This window comes from Bos javanicus, chromosome 24 (assembly GCF_032452875.1).
Source record: "Bos javanicus breed banteng chromosome 24, ARS-OSU_banteng_1.0, whole genome shotgun sequence".
NCBI classification, from domain to species: Eukaryota; Metazoa; Chordata; class Mammalia; order Artiodactyla; family Bovidae; genus Bos; species Bos javanicus.
Window position 1 is genome coordinate 41228226 of NC_083891.1, and position 15253 is coordinate 41243478.

The window sequence follows — 15253 nt, forward strand, 5'->3', positions numbered from 1 at the left end:
AAGAGACTCTTAAGAGTCTTCTCCAGCACCACACTTCAAAAGCATCAATTCTTTGGTGTTCAGCCTAACCAAAACCAAACCAGACCCTTAATGTGAGAAGTTCTAGATCATGAAGACTGTGCCCTCCTCCCAGTGACATTTATATATCACTCCTGATATGCAAAGAGGAAGAAAAAAAGTTACTTGCTCCTTTCCCCCAAATTCATTGAGTTTCAGACAAAGCAGAAAGTTGGCTTCAGGTCTAGTGGTGAGAGGAGGCAAGGTAGGGGCTCCCAGGGAGGTCTTTCTGCCTAGTGGTGAGTGTGCAGCAGGAACCGGTGGAGAATGAACCATGTTCTCTTGCTGACCCGTCTGCACAAGTGACCAGCTGGAGGAGCTCCCCCCACCCCCAGGGTTGATTTGCTGGTTTGATGACTCTTCCTCCCCTGGTGATGGGATGTGACCACCAAATAAGGAGGGAGACTTTGTCTAAGTCTGGGTTCCCAGGAATCTTTTGGAACTTGATGACCAATCACAGAGAAATGAGTCATGACATTGGTCACTGTTGCCAGCCACCCAAGTGTCATTTATGAAGCTGTAGCATGAGCCCAGATCCAGAACTGATGCAGTTCCAAGGTGTGGAGACCGCATGGGGAAGGCAAGGGTCACTCTCTAGTTGGTCCTGAAAGGGCCTTCTGGACCTTGGTCGAGCAGTGTGGGGTTTTAGCAGACAGCCTGCTCCCGTGACCCTCCAGAGTCCTCTGGGTACCTGAGGAGCCCTACTTTTTAGATTTTAAACCACTTAACACCTTGCCTTGGGTTTCTGGGATTAATTTCCTGCTGTCATAGCCACTAAAACGTGCTGAAGTCGAGTTTGCATGGAGAGAGGGTGTGAGTCATCCGGGCCTTAAGTTTACAGTATCCATCTCATACTAACCGCCAGAGCTGGGTGCTTACTCTGCAGCTTAGCATCCAGAGGCCCTCATGCCCATCATCTTGAGTCATCCTCACGTCATCCATGGGATGAGCTGGGGGAGGAGGATGGTGGGGGGGTTGCCTTGTCTTAGGTTCTCAGATTTGTGGAAAGCCAGGCTGATTTGGGGTCACCTGGCCTCCCCATCCCGTTAGGACCTATGAGGTGCTGGCGGCCCCTCTGTGGAGGGAGGAGGTAAGTGGCAACAGGTAGAAGTTGGCACAGAGGCCTGTCCACCTGTCCCAGGCTAAGCCTGGGGTCTGGGGTGTCTCACAGGTCAGGATGGACCCAGAGAAGTGGGGTGGGCCGCCACACTGTGGCGGTGCTGGGCTTCATTGCTCACTCCTCTCCATTCATCTCCTGGGTGATGGTTTTCATGTGCACCTTTGCCCAAACAGGCCTTAGTGCCCCCATGAAGGACCAGGCCTGCCCCGTCTGTCATGGCCCCTCTCGGTGGACCCCATGCACTGACGGGAAGAGTGGTGTTTCATGTGTGGTGTGTGTGTGTGTGTGTGTGAGGGGTGAGGTGCGAGGAAAATCGTCAAAAACAGGAAGGTGTGATATTTTCAAATAACCCTGGTCTGGGCTCTCTCTCTGGGCAGGATGACAGCGCGGATCTGAGGTGCCAGCTCCAGTTTGCCAAAGAGGAGGGCTCGCTGATGCTCAGGAAGATGGCCAAGCTGGGGCGCGAGAAGGACCGGCTGGAGCAGGAGCTGCAGAGGTACAGGGCCCTCTACGGGGACGCTGACAGCCCCCTGCCCACGGGCGAGGCCGGCGGGCCACCCAGCACCCGGGAGGCGGAGCTGAAGCTGCGGCTGAGGCTGGTGGAGGAGGAGGCCAGCATCTTGGGCCGGAAGATCGTGGAGCTGGAGGTGGAGAATCGGGGCCTCAGGGCTGAGATGGAAGACCTGCGCGGCCGGGAATCCCTGCCCGGTGGGCCGACCTCGCCCTTCGGGGGTGACTCCCTGGAGTCCTCGGCTGAGCTGCGCCGGCACCTGCAGTTCGTGGAGGAGGAGGCGGAGCTGCTGCGGCGGTCCATCTCCGAGATCGAGGACCACAACCGGCAGCTGACCCACGAGCTGAGCAAGTTCAAGTTCGAGCCGCGGCCCGAGCCGGGCTGGCTGGCAGGGGGCGGGGCGCCCCTGCAGGACGAGCTCCAGGCGGTGCGGCTGCCGATAAGCGAGCTGAGCGGGGAGGTGCTGACGCTGCAGCCGGGCCCGCACGCCCCGAGCCCGCGGGACAGCGATGCTGACAGCGACACGGGCCGAAGGAGCGACGACGGTGAGGACGGACGCATGCAGCCTCGCCGGGAGGGCCCCATTGGCGGCGAGAGTGACTCGGAGGAAACCTTCGAGAAGACGTCTGGCTTCGGAAGCGGGAGGCCGTCGGAGGCCGGCGAGTGCCCGGCGGAGCTGCTGCGCGCGCGGGAGGACTCGGAGCGCCTGGCGAGCATCAGGCACGAGGCGGAGCGGCTGGAGCGCACGGTGGAGCGCATCATCACGGACACCGAGGCCGCTCTCCCGGGCGGAGAGGCCTCGCCCGGGGCCTGCGGCCAGGGCATCAGGGAGGAGCCCCAGCTGCTGGGGACCCTCAACGCCAGGATGAAGGCATTCAGGAAAGAGCTCCAGGCCTTCCTGGAGCAGGTGGAGCGACTGGGGGAGGGCCTGTCCCCGCTGCCCCAGCTCACCGAGTCATCCAGCTTCCTGTCCTCTGTGACCTCCGTATCCCGGGACTCCCCGGTGGGGAACCTGGGCAAGGAGCTGGGCCCGGACCTGCAGGTAAGGGGGCTCCTGGCTCTGCCTCCCTGCTCCGTCCTGCTCCTCCTCCTCCTCGCTGGCCTTGCCGCGCTCCAACTCACCTTGCTCACAGCTGCTTGGTTATGATCGCAAACCTGCATTGTACTAAAGCCTCAAGTTTCAACCAAAGCCTTTCTGTTGGTTGGGTTTCTCTCTCTCTCTCTTTTTTTTTGGTTTGGTTTGGTTTAGCTCTCTTTTGTTTCCTTGTTTCTTTCCCCCTTTCCCTTTTATTTTTAACCACGCCACTGCTCTTGGCTAAGAGGTCCTCCCTCTTGACACGAGGCTAACCCACTGGCAGCACCAAGGATGGACGCATTCTGTCCCTTCTCCTTTTTTTTTGGCGTCCTCAATGACCAGCCATCTCGATGAAGAAGCAAAGAGGAGTTTGAAGCGCAGTGCAAGCGCTCTTCGAAGTCAGGATAATTAGCAGACTCCCGGGAGCGGGTACATCCGTGCCTGGGTTCACCGCCCCAGGGACAGTCCAGCCCACCGGCTACCTCTGTGACACAACTGGGGCAGGCAAGGAGCGTGGTGGAGAGAAGGATGGCTTTGACAGCATCCCGGAGCCGAGGGCGGCGAGTGGTGTGGCCCAGACGGCTCTCCGTGCACCGCCCTGGACTGTGGCGTTTGGTGCCCGATGCCTGACTGCGGGCGAGTCTCGCTCCCGCGTCCCCATCGCATGCGCCTCGTGACCAGCGTGTTGCATTCTCCCGTTTCTCTGTTTGCCTTTCAGATCTCTCAGCCTGCCGTTTTGCTGCTCCTCCTCCTGGCTCTGTTCTCTCCTCTCTCTGACGCCGCTGTGTTTACGTTGGTTTCTCTGGTCATGCTTTTCCTCATCCCATAGATTTCCAGCTGTCTACCTCCCCCCGCCCCCACCTCACCCTCTTGTCCTTTGTGTTTTGTTTAAAATTGTAAGACAAGAACAAAAGCAAAAAAAACAAATCCCTCCCATGCACCTCACAGTCCAAACTGAGAGATCAGATGGAGTGGCAGCCGGGGCAGGAGCGAGGGGAGGAGCGGGGTCACCTCCATCTCCGCACCGCACGGGAGCTGCACCGCCGAGCCGACGGGGATGCCGGGAGCTGCCGGCCTGGAGCCCAGAGCTGCTTCAGCCTGGAGGTGAGCAGGGGTCCCCCTCACCTTCCCACTCCTCCTTTGCTGTGTGTTTGTGTGACGGTTCCAAGGCCCCTAGGGAACATGATGGGGATATGGGGCATGTGGGATCAGAGGGGTACTTAACTGAATCAGAATCCATGGCATACAAGTGAACTGGGGGATTCACACGGTGAGGGCAGGGGGCCTGGAAACGAAGCGAAGCGACTGAGACTGATTCATGAGGCTCTGTGGCTGCTTGTCAAGCAGTGAGGAAAGCGGGACTGAAAACCAAGAGTGTCCCGCCTGTGTGTCTTGCCCCGCCCCCACCTGCTCCTTTTCTGGATGGTGCTCCAGACATAGGGCAGAACCCAGGGATGCTCTTCTGACCCGGGGGCTCTTCCGCAGTCTCTGTTGCCATAGCAACCCATGTCCACAAATCTCACAGTCACTGTGGATAGTACTGCTTTTCCTCATCCTATAGTTTTCCAGCTGCCTGTCTACCTTCCCCACCCCACCCCACCCCACCCCACCCTCTTGTCCTTTGTATTTTGTTTAAAATTGTAAAACAAGAACAAAAGCAAAAAAACAAATCCCTCCCATGCATCTCACAGTCCAAACTGAGAGATCAGATGAGTGGCAGCCGGGGCAGGAGCGAGGGGAGGATCGGGGGTCCTGTTGTAGGTCACAGTTGTCCCGTCAGCGAAGGCTCCTCCCTTTAGGTAATTCCACCAGGACAGAAGGTAGGTGGCCCTGAGGCAGGTGTCTGGCTCTGGTACCGCCTGTTGAGGAAGTTGCGGCAAGGTTAGAGCTGCGTGTTCTGCATTAGGAGAGGTCGGGGTGTTTGCTTCCGGAAGCAAACAGAAGCTCACTTCTCAGTCGGGTGAGAAAGTCCCCTAAGAGTGCTAGGTGCTATGTAACGAAGTATGAATAGTGATCAAGAACCAGAAGGAATATGTCTTGCTGTTGAAGACTGCCTGGCAGGAAGGGGTGTCACGGCTCCAGTAGCTGATACCAATGTTCTGTTTGTTCTGGTGTGATTTTATAACTGTCAATGTACAGTAAAAATGGGCAAAAACTAGCCAATCAGACTACATCGAATGACAGCACGTGTAAGGCCAAAACCAGCCCATCTGCATCCTGTCCTGCACACAGGTTACTTTGGCACGAAAACTCATGGCCAGAGGCCAGGCCACATTGCCAGTCTTCTCTGCCCCCAGAGGCCCTTTCTCTGGGTGGTCCGGTTCCCTCCTCCCTCTATACACCGTCCGGGGTGTCCTGTCTACTAAGCGTGTCCCGTTCACTGTGATGAGGTCAGAGGACTCTCTGCCCTGCACCCCCAGGCCCTGCTGGTTCCCCAGGAGCAACAAGTCTGCCCCTGACTCTCCTGGGCATGTGTGCTCTGCAGAGCTTCAGAAGCCACAGAGAATCTGGAGAGAGGAAGATGCTTAGCTGAAACAGTGCCGTGGGAAAATAAACCTTCGTAAAAGGGCACGTAGCAAAGTTAGCTAGTGCTGTGCGGTGACTTTGGGTCACCAAACAATACGGCTCAGAAGGGATCTTCAGACAGACCCCCTCATTCTACAAGTGGGAAGAAAGCACGAGGCAGTGTCAGCAAATTCTCCCCCACCCCAGCTGACTGGTGATGGAGCTAGGGCCAGAACTGCCTCCTCGGGCCTGGCCCGTCCTCTCCCCACCCCCGCCCCTCCCATGAGGAGTGCTACCTATTCAGCAGGGACTGGCCCCCACTGACCACTCCCCACCAGGCCTGGACATTCCAAAAGGCGCTCCATCTCCTTGGGGGCCATTTCCAAACCCAGATCACTCGGGTGACTAATCCTTACGCCCACTATCTTGCCATGGAATGTTTCATCTTTCAAGCGTCTGTCTGGTTTCCTTTAATTTTATACCTTCTAATGAGACAGTAAAAAAATAAAAAACAACTCTGTAAAAGGCAAGGTCCAGGAGCATCATTTCCTAGAAGGGGAAACTGATTTACTCAGGAGTTAGACACACTTCATTCTGACTTTTTATTCACCAAGGCATTTCACACAGGAGAGAAAACTCATGTATGCAGACACAATTTTAAAATGCTTTCTAAAAGATGACACCCCTCTGGTTTCTGGCCCCTCTGACAGCTCCATAGTTTTTCCTTTCATGATGAGAGGAGCCCCATGTTGATCCCACGTAGGGTCTGGTTCTCCGTGTGTGTCCCTGGCATGGATGTCACCCTGGGGCTCAGCTTGGCCTTTGAATGTGAAATTGGGTTAAAGGATCGTACTGTGGACAGTTCTGGGGGGCAGAACCCTCAGAACCCTTTAGTGAAGACTTCGCTGGCAAGACATTGCCAACACTTGGTTTCCCATGAGGCTCTACTGGAAATTGTACACACAGTAGCAGGGCAGCCGGCCAGAGAAGTGACTCTGGGTTAAAGACTCGGCACAGGGCACGGATGCCATGGAGCGCCGTGTAACTGCGGGGAAGGCAGACGGAACAGACGTTTTCGTCTAGAATGGGGCTGAGACTGAGGCGAGGTGTACTGCCAGCAGGGTTTTTTTGTTTTTAAATTGACGCATAGGTGATTTACAATGTTAATTTCTGCTGTTTGGCAGAGTGACTCAGTTACACACATATATACATTCTTCTTCATATTCTTTTCCGTGAAGCTTTATGACAGGATATTGAACTATACAGTATGACCTTCTTGTGCATCCGTCCTGTGTATTCTAGTTGGCATCTGCTAATCCTATCCTCTTCCTCCCCTTTGCTAATGGTGTCTGGACTTCCTCTTCCGTTGCCCTTGACGTGACCTTGGTCTGTCTGCAAACACTAACTACTCTTAAACACATGTGAATTTCCTTCAGCCCTTGGCTCCTTGGAGGTGCTAGTGGAGGGGTTGACAGAAGCCACCTTAGATTGGTGGCTTCAAAGAAGAAACAACTTTCTGAACTGAAGCTGAAGTTTAGAAGATTCCTCAAGTCCCATTTATGAAGTGCCTTCTGTGTTTTTTACGTTATAGATTTCACGTTTGGGGAAAGGGGACAGAAGCTAAGTGCTTATTTGGGAAGATTTGGGTAGACACCAAATCTTAGTAGTATGTTTAACTACTACTAAGAAGAAGGCAATGGCGCCCCACTCCAGTGCTCTTGCTTGGAAAAGCCCATGGACGGAGGAGCCTCGTAGGCTGCAGTCCATGGGGTCGCTAGGAGTCGGACATGACTGAAGCGACTTAGCAGCAGCAGCAGCAGCAGTCACAACAAGGCGAAAAAGAAAATAGCTGCCTCTTATTCAGTAGCGTGTTAGCAGATCACAGGTCTGCATGGTGGGAGGCCTGCCCTTTGGGCTGCACATGCTGAGCCCCGGGGGGGCACGGTGTGTCCATATCCTCGCCCAGCCCCTCAGAGCTGCCGCAGCCAGAGAGAGCCAAAGTCCCAACCTGCCAGCACCCATGAGCCTGCTAATGCAGCTACAGAAAAGTTAACCGCTCAGAGGAGAACAAAGCGAGCAGACTTCAGAAAGGCCAATACTCTGGTTGCCTGTTCCTCTCGGTGGCTGCCAGCAAGATTCCCATGTGGCACGGGCGTCTTCCCGGGCTTTGCTCCTTGAGGCTCCCGGCAAGTCTGCTGAGAGCTTCCATCTGTTAAGAAAGCAGGATACGGAATATGTGGTTTGGAATGTGCCGGGCGCCTTAAAAATAGTGCTGAAGGAGGAGCACAGGCATGGGTCAGATTACACGTAAATATGAGACTGAGCCTGTGTCCAGAGGATCGAGTTTCTGGGTCAGAAATCCTGGAGTCCTTCTCTCAAGCCCCTCCTCCTGTCCTTTCATCAACGAGAGCACTCTTCGGCCTCAGCTGTGACATACCAGCCTCGATGAAAGGATGTGGGGTTTATATGCCAAGTACGCAGGCACAGGTGCTGACCCGATAAACCGCTTTGGAAAGAAGCAGTAGCAGAACTGCCCCGAACAAAATGGAAGTCATGGGAGATGAGGTCACAGGGAGGGAGACAGAATGGAGTCCTGGTGAATGAGTAGCGTTGTTGTCACCTAGTAAGTAACCATGTGGAAAGATTTTTGATTTTTTGGTTTGATTTGGTTTTTGTTTGTGTATTGAGATAGCGAAGTTGTCTTTCGTGTGGAAAGTAATTTATATGCCACTTTCTCTGAAGATGTCCAGGAAATGAGCAGTGTAGTCGTTGTGGCACAGGCCATGTAGGGGAAGGCTGGAGTGTGGATTCCCCAGTGATAATACAGGGAGGTGGTCGTGCTGTCGAGATGAACACGTGTCCATGGCATGGGGACCACCGGGGAAGGCGTCGGTGGAACGTAAACGAACTGCATAGGACGAGGTCAATGTGTTTGGTGACTAATCAGAATCTTAGGTGAGTGGGATGGTTTCTGCAACTCGGTGATGAAGGGGAAGTGTGTATGTTTGGTGGGAATCTCTGTGTTGTGTGAAACCTTTCTCACGTATGTGATGTGTATGAGCATGTGCAGTTGTGTGGCGGTGGTGGTGATCCTGGATGGCAGATTCTGCCATCGCCTGTTTGTATTTTGGTTTTTCCAACACTAGAGTGGCAGCGTCCTACCTAGGAGCAGTTACTTGTCCCCAGAGCTTTATTTCTTTTAATGTTGGCTTATTTTTATTTTTGGCTGTGCTGGGTCTTCGTTGCTGTGCGCAGGCTTTTCTTTGGTTGTGAGCACCGGCTGCTCTCTTGTTGGGGTGCTTGGGCTTCTCCTATTGCAGAGCACAGGTTCTAGGGCGCATGGGCCTCGGTAGCTGTGGCACACAGGCCTAGATGCCCTGTGGCATGTGGGATCTTCTCCGACCAGGGATCGAACTCGTGTCCCCTGCATTGCAAAGGTGGATTCTTAACCACTGGACCAGTGGGCAGCACATCGTGCTTCAATGTCAATGATGCCTAAGATTTTTAATAGGACAGTGTTTCCATCTCTAAAAAACATGTCATAAAGGAGCTCGGCCTCCTCTGTCATTGCCATTTGGACATAAAGGTGTAAAAGATGGATTTTACCAGTAACCGTTTTATTGAAGATTCCTGTAGGTATTTTAATGTAATGTAGCAGGCAGACCTTGTGCAGCTCCTCCGAGGCACTGGCGTCTGTTCAGTGAAGGAGCCCCAGGCCACTCACCCTAAGCATCTTGGGTGGGGGGACTCTGGGGAAAAAAACAGAGGCCTCCCAATGGGGCAGGAAGAACTCTTAACAAGAAAGTATGAACTCATTAGTTATGCAACTGAGGGAGACACTCATGGACTTGGGCAGTGAGTCCAGAAAGCCGTGTGTGAGGCAGTCATGCATGATCGCCAGCTCTGATGCCCGCAGCTTCTAGAAAGTCATCTAGAAGCCGCCTATGTGGGGCTGCCTCCTCTTGGCCTGGTTTGTGGCGCTGTGGTGGCCGAAGCCCAGGTGATGGCACTGCTCACCGACCCGGCTGCCAGGTTAGAGATGCGGGCGGAGCTCTGGGGGGGCTGCTGAGAGTCACTCTCTGCACCCGCGGGTGTCTTGTCACTCTGTGCCCCTGCCTCGTGCACGGGTCTGTCCCGTGTCTTCAGCTTGGGCCAAGTTCTCACTGCCACGAAACCCCTTCCATTGTCCCACCAATCAGCTCTGGGGCTCCCCCAAACAGAATGTATCCACTAAACCCCTTCCTTTGTCCCACCAATCAGCTCGGGGGCTCCCCTGAACAGAGTGTATCCACTAAACCCCTTCCTTTGTCCCACTGATCAGCTCAGGGGCTCCCCCAGAGTGTATCAATAAAGGAGCTTCAGGGTCAGCTTGCGCAGGTAGTCAGACTACATCAGAAAGAGGCAGTGAGATTGACAGACAGTATCTGGAAGGTAAATATGACCTGGATCCAGCACCACCTTCTCTGTTCGTAAGCCCCGAGAGAGAGAGGCTGGGCGGTGCTTTATAGGGACTCGGTCTCATGCACCAACTGGGCAGCCTGGACTTGGAGCTGGAGGGCACATGGATAAGGGCACCCAGTCAAGCTGCCCACCTCGGGGTGTCTCACAAAGATCACTGTCTACCTTCCTGCTGGAAAGCACACTTTTCCATCCTGACTTTGGTCAGTATGTGGTCTCAGGAGATGTGGGTTTGATCCCTGGTTCGGGAAGATCCCCCGGAGAAGGGAATGGCAACCCACTCCAGTATTCTTGCCTGGAGAATCCCCATGGACAGAGGAGCCTGGAGGGCTGCAGTCCATGGAGTTGCAGATTCGGTCACGACTGAAGGAGTAACGCGACAGACAAGCTTGCCTACAGCCAGAACCAGTAAAAGGCCTTCCAGGCCACTGGACATGAAAATGTGTCCGTAATGTCCAGTGTCTGCAGATTGGTACATTTCGTCAGTATCAGGTCAATTTTCTGCTAGATCAACAATTCACCCGTTGTATTAAAAAAAAGCTGCCACTAATTGGACTGTGGCCTTACAGCTCTTTAAGCCATTTTAGAGTAACCTGGTCCTGGCTCAAAATCCTCATCCATTAAGCGCCTCCCCAGAGTTCCCAGGACCTGGGATCACTGTCCCCAGGCCTCCAAGGTACCTGCCACCCCTGACACACCCGAGACGCAAACCCAGGCTCGAATGGCCATGACTGCTTCTCAGACCCTTTTGTGTTTGTTCCTGGAAGACATCTTTTATCTTTGAAAACAAAAACCAGATGATCTTGAGATGGCACCATGGTGTTTCAAATGCATGTCTTATGCACAGTAAGGTATCAGTATGTACTTACTCTGGCAAGGAATGTGCATGCCACTTAAGCCTCATGTTGTCTGTGGTTCTGCTCATCTAAATGGGTTAAAAACTGATCAAGGGAGCACCTTCTGCCATGAAGCTCAGGGAGAGCCAAGCCAGGTACCACTAGACGTGTCCCTTTTTTTTAAGTTATATTTACAGGTCAAGTTTCACATATTATCACCAAAGAAAAGTAATTTCATATCACCTGAACCTAATCCCTAGAGAATTTAGCTGTTTGTTTGTTTTTTACATTGCTCCAAAAATCATGTTTGAAAATGAGTTTATCCCTGGAGATGCTGTCAGCAGAACTGCAGGTTCCTGGTGTTTCTAGTACTGGATTCAGGATAAAGGGCTGTGGGGTGAAGACTCTCCCAGCCTTGGCTGGAGGCTCTGAGCAGTCATCTCGGCTTGTTGAAAGGGAAAGGGGATCCTGGAACAGGAGAAGGGCCTTGGAGGAAGAGGGAGCAGAGCAAGCCAGTCAGGAAGGGACATTTCCAAGAGGTTATAGATCAAAAAATAAACTAAAAGAATAGACCCTCCCAGGGCTGTGCCTCCCGGAGCCAGTCCTGGGGCACCCGCCTGGCACTGGGCATGCACGGTGGGGGTCAGCTGTACTCGCAGCTGAAACCTCACAAGGATCTGTCAATGGCCTGAGATAATACACAAATAAATGGCAGACACTGGTCTTCCAGCAGTCAGGCTGCCCCCTCCTCTCCCTGTCCAGCTCCATGTCCACAGGGGACAAAGCCAGTGCTGGGACTCAGGGCTGCTGAGTGTGTGAGTGAAATTCCCAGCTTCAGGTGCCAACGAGGTCTGGTGTCAGCACCCAACTTAGTACTTTCTCTAGTACTTCAGGGAAACAAAACCAAACCCACCTGTTGGTTTTTGACACAAGATGGGGTGTTAGGGTAATAGCAAGACTGGCATTCTAACCCTTTCTGGTCAGTGGAGCAAAGACTTTCAGCCTATATATCACTTTAGCCACCATGGATGCTATTCCTGTGCCCTTATCTGCACCCCATGTGCAGTGGAGTACTAGCTTGTCATCTTTCTGTCGGGGTCTGTGGGAACCCTAGGGCTCAGTGAGTCAAGGGGGAAGGACTCCCACTTACTCTGCCTGGACACCTGCAATGTGCCAAGGCACAAGGTACCAGCCCCGGAGTACAAACAGGGTCTGCCCCTGGGTCAGCTGTGAGCCCTGCCTCCAAGAGACAGTGCTCCTGAAGGGGCCTAAGGAACATCAAAAAACCGCACGAGAAACTCCACGATGAGAAATGATGCCGAGCCCTCCCCTTGAACGGGGAGTCAGGAAGCGCTTGGGGTTTTGTGAAGAGTGAGCCTCTAGAGGAGTTTACTAAACTCAGGGAGTGGGGGGCGGGGGGGAAGTTTCTGAGTCTCCCATCCCAGGCGGAATGGCCGCTGGCAGAGGCTCAGTTGGGTGGCAGGTGGGGACAGCCGCCCGTCACGGCGCCTCTCTTCTTCGTCCAAGGCGGAGGAGGAACGCCGCTGCGCCCTGCGGCGGCGCGACCGGGAGGCAAACGGCCTGGCCCTGCAGAGCTCGCTGCACGAGCGCGCCTGGGACGACGAGAGGCACCTGATGCAGCAGGAGCTGCGCTCCCTGAAGCAGAACATCTTCCTCTTCTACGTCAAGCTCAGGTGGCTGCTCAAGCACTGGCGCCAAGGGAGGCAGGCGGAGGACGACGCGGAGGACTTCATGGAGGTAGCTCGGCCCCGGGAGTTCCTTTGTATGGGGTTTGTTCTTGAGCCCCAGGCCCTGCTGTCCGCCTACCCACTCCGCTCTGCACACAGTCATGTTCTGATTATCTCAGGTTATTTTTCAAGCCCAGTCCAGGCAGAGCAAAGGCAGTGGGGTTGTCCGGTGCTGCCCAGGGAGCTCGTTTGAAGAACACGCTGGTCTGTAAGCCCCTGCTGCAGCCATGCTTTTTGCTGCCATGTCTTTTTGCTGATGGATGAATTTGTTATCACCCCCAAAGTCCTCCACTGGTTCATTCCACGGTGATGGTTGGCAAACCCGGCTCTAACGTGGTCTCTCTGAGCTCCAAGAGGAGCTTTCTCACAGCCTCTGAAATCAGTATATGAAGCATATACCTACTTAGGCCTCAATTCCCAGGTTCATGGCAGAACCAGAGCTATTTGCCCTCTGATTGATGGCTTTGATTAAGGCAGAGTGGCCTCCAGCTCTGCAGGCTCCTCTCTGGCCATGCTGTCTGGCGAGCACAGGGCTGGAGCTGCTGGTGTCTGCTACTCTGGCTGCCTCGTCAGCTGTTTCAGGGCCCCGTGGTGGTTGGTTCCTCTTAGCCCCCAAAGACCCTCTGCTCCCACTGTCCTCAGCAGTGTGTGCAGTTTTAAGACATCCTGGGAATGGGGGGAGATGATGCTCTTCCCTCGGGGTGGAGAACTTCTTTAAAAACGAATTCAACCTGCTTCAAGATAGCCATGACCTAGAAAACCATCGTTAAGCAAAACTGGAAGTAGTTGTCAAGTTTTCTATTGATCAGTACTTTGGAGGCCCTCCTCCTTTCACTGTAACTGAGAGCAGGAATGATTTACAAATAGTAATATTTCTAATCTCCTCTAATAAACTGGGCACCCTCTATGTCAGGTTTAGATGGAGAAAGTGGCCAATGAGTGAAGTGGTCACTATGAGCCTCCTAGGGAGAGAGGGCTGAGAAGTGAAGTTGTGATAACCCCTGAAGTGGGTGATGAACCTCAGGCATTAAAACTTAGGCTGAGGGCAGAAGAATTCAGCTGTGATTGTCCCCTCCTGCCATTTCAGAGCGAGCTTCCAGAGACCTTCCCCAGGCTCGGGGAGCTTGGCGTCCAGGGGGACACAAAGGCGGACAGTCCAGACCGCGACGACGATGGGCCAAGCTGTGGGTTTTCCCTGGGAGAGCGCTCTCCGCAGATGGGTGACCACGGGTCGCGGCTGCAGCCCACCGACGGGGGGCAGCTCTACAGGCAGGTGGGTGCTGGTCTCAGCTCCTCATTCTCCCTGCACTGGGAGAAAAGACCCCCTAGCCTGCCCCTGTCATCTGTTCACGCGCTGGTGTTCCCAGGGGCAGAGAGCTCTGGTTTGCTTGGCTCATTCACGTAAGTGAGGACATAGTAAGGGCACGTCGATTGAGTCCCCTCAAGGCCAGTGAATGTGCCTCAGGAAGAGGAGAAAACAGTACTGGATAAGGTGGCCCATGTCTTATATAGAGGGTGACACTCTTCCAAGGAGATGGTGCCCTCATCACGGCCACGTAGGGCTTTGTTGTTTGCTGGCGGGCAACATAACACAGGAGGAAAATCAAGTCTGTCTTTTAATCTCCAAATGTGTATGAAGTATTTCATGTTGTTTTTAAGCTACACAAAACATAATGTCCCCAATACAAATATTGGATGACACTTGAAGCAAAAATGAAAGCGTGTGTAAAGAGAAGTGAGGTTTCTGTGTAGAACCTTAAGTAACTATCAGTGTTCCCAAAAGCCCCATTTATCTTTATAAGCAAACAGGCCCCTGCTGGATAAGCCAAGAGATGCTCTGGGTGCCCCAGGTTGGTTGTGCTTTTCTGCAAAACGGAAGCTGTGATGGGTTTGGAGTGCCAGGATCCTGCCTGCAAGGCTAAAACTTTTTTGCTCCTGGGCTTCCTGGCCTGAGACTCTCCTGACCTCATGTTGCTTTTTTGAGTGTCTGGCAGGGAGAGCCTGGATCTGGGGGTAGGCGCAGGGTGGGGTGACCCCAGGCACAGCTGCAGGCGCACCATCACAGCCAGTCTGGGCCCTCCCTGCACACCGCACTCCACAGCTGCAGCCTCTCCTTCTGCCCAGAGCATGTGTGTGTGTGTGTCGGGGCGGGGGGGTTAGGATGGTTAGGACGGCAGCAGAGCGTGAGCTCAGGTCAGATGAGGAAAGTGACGCCTCCCTAGCTCACACCTGGGGGAGCGTTCCCCCTTTCCCCACCTTCTGTGTACAACTCAGATTTTCACAGTTGAAGTCCTGATTTCTAAGCATAACTTCACCCTTCATTCTCCCAGAATAACAGGACTCAAGAAAGAGGTTATATTTTCAAAGGAACTTTTAATTACCATTATTAGGAAGTCTGTCATGAGGCCATGGGAGAGATTTTTTAGCTCATGGAATGAGTTTTCCAGCGTTTTCCAGCAAAGATCGTTAGAAAATAAAATGCTCCTTTGCAGAACATCCCCAAAAATCGACCAGTTTTACTGGTTTTTAAAAGCGGTGCTGTCAGGCAGTCCCATGGTATTATCTGTGACTTACATAGAATTCCTTGTTGGCTGCTTAGCCACAGACCCACTGCCTCCGAGAGCACGTGTCGGGTGTTTCCCACGTGCACATCCAAATGCTTTGGGAAAGGGGGAAAATGTAACACAGCTGGTTTCCCAAACAATAGTCATGGAAGATTTTCCCTGTGAGGTGGAGACCTATGGAAAGTCACTCAGCGGGAACCTCCTGTTCTGTGCGTCTTAACGTCATCTTTGCTGCTGCCTCCTTCCATCATTCATGTCTCAGCATTTCCGCTTGAAAGTGGAGGTGGACCATTGTGTTCCCGCTTTGTACACAGGCATGCAGATGGGCTAATGGGGGTGGCGTCCACGTGGGCAGAATCAGATCTGCCTTTAATGGGCC

The 15253-nt window shown here is 53.6% G+C and overlaps 1 protein-coding gene across 5 annotated transcripts in view; it reads left to right on the forward strand.

Moving 5' to 3' along the window:
* The window catches only part of MTCL1 (microtubule crosslinking factor 1), a 113358-nt gene that overhangs the window by 71205 nt on the left and 26900 nt on the right, over window positions 1-15253 (forward strand). For 4 of the 5 annotated variants that reach the window (XM_061399914.1, XM_061399912.1, XM_061399915.1 and 1 more), the window contains 4 exons: window positions 1555-2730; window positions 3712-3867; window positions 12090-12320; window positions 13398-13583. In XM_061399914.1, coding sequence (XP_061255898.1) covers window positions 1555-2730; window positions 3712-3867; window positions 12090-12320; window positions 13398-13583 — 1749 coding nt within the window. Of the gene's footprint in view, window positions 1-1554; window positions 2731-3711; window positions 3913-9594; window positions 9700-12089; window positions 12321-13397; window positions 13584-15253 lie in introns of all 5 variants that reach the window. The other variant, XM_061399916.1, reaches the window with a different exon arrangement.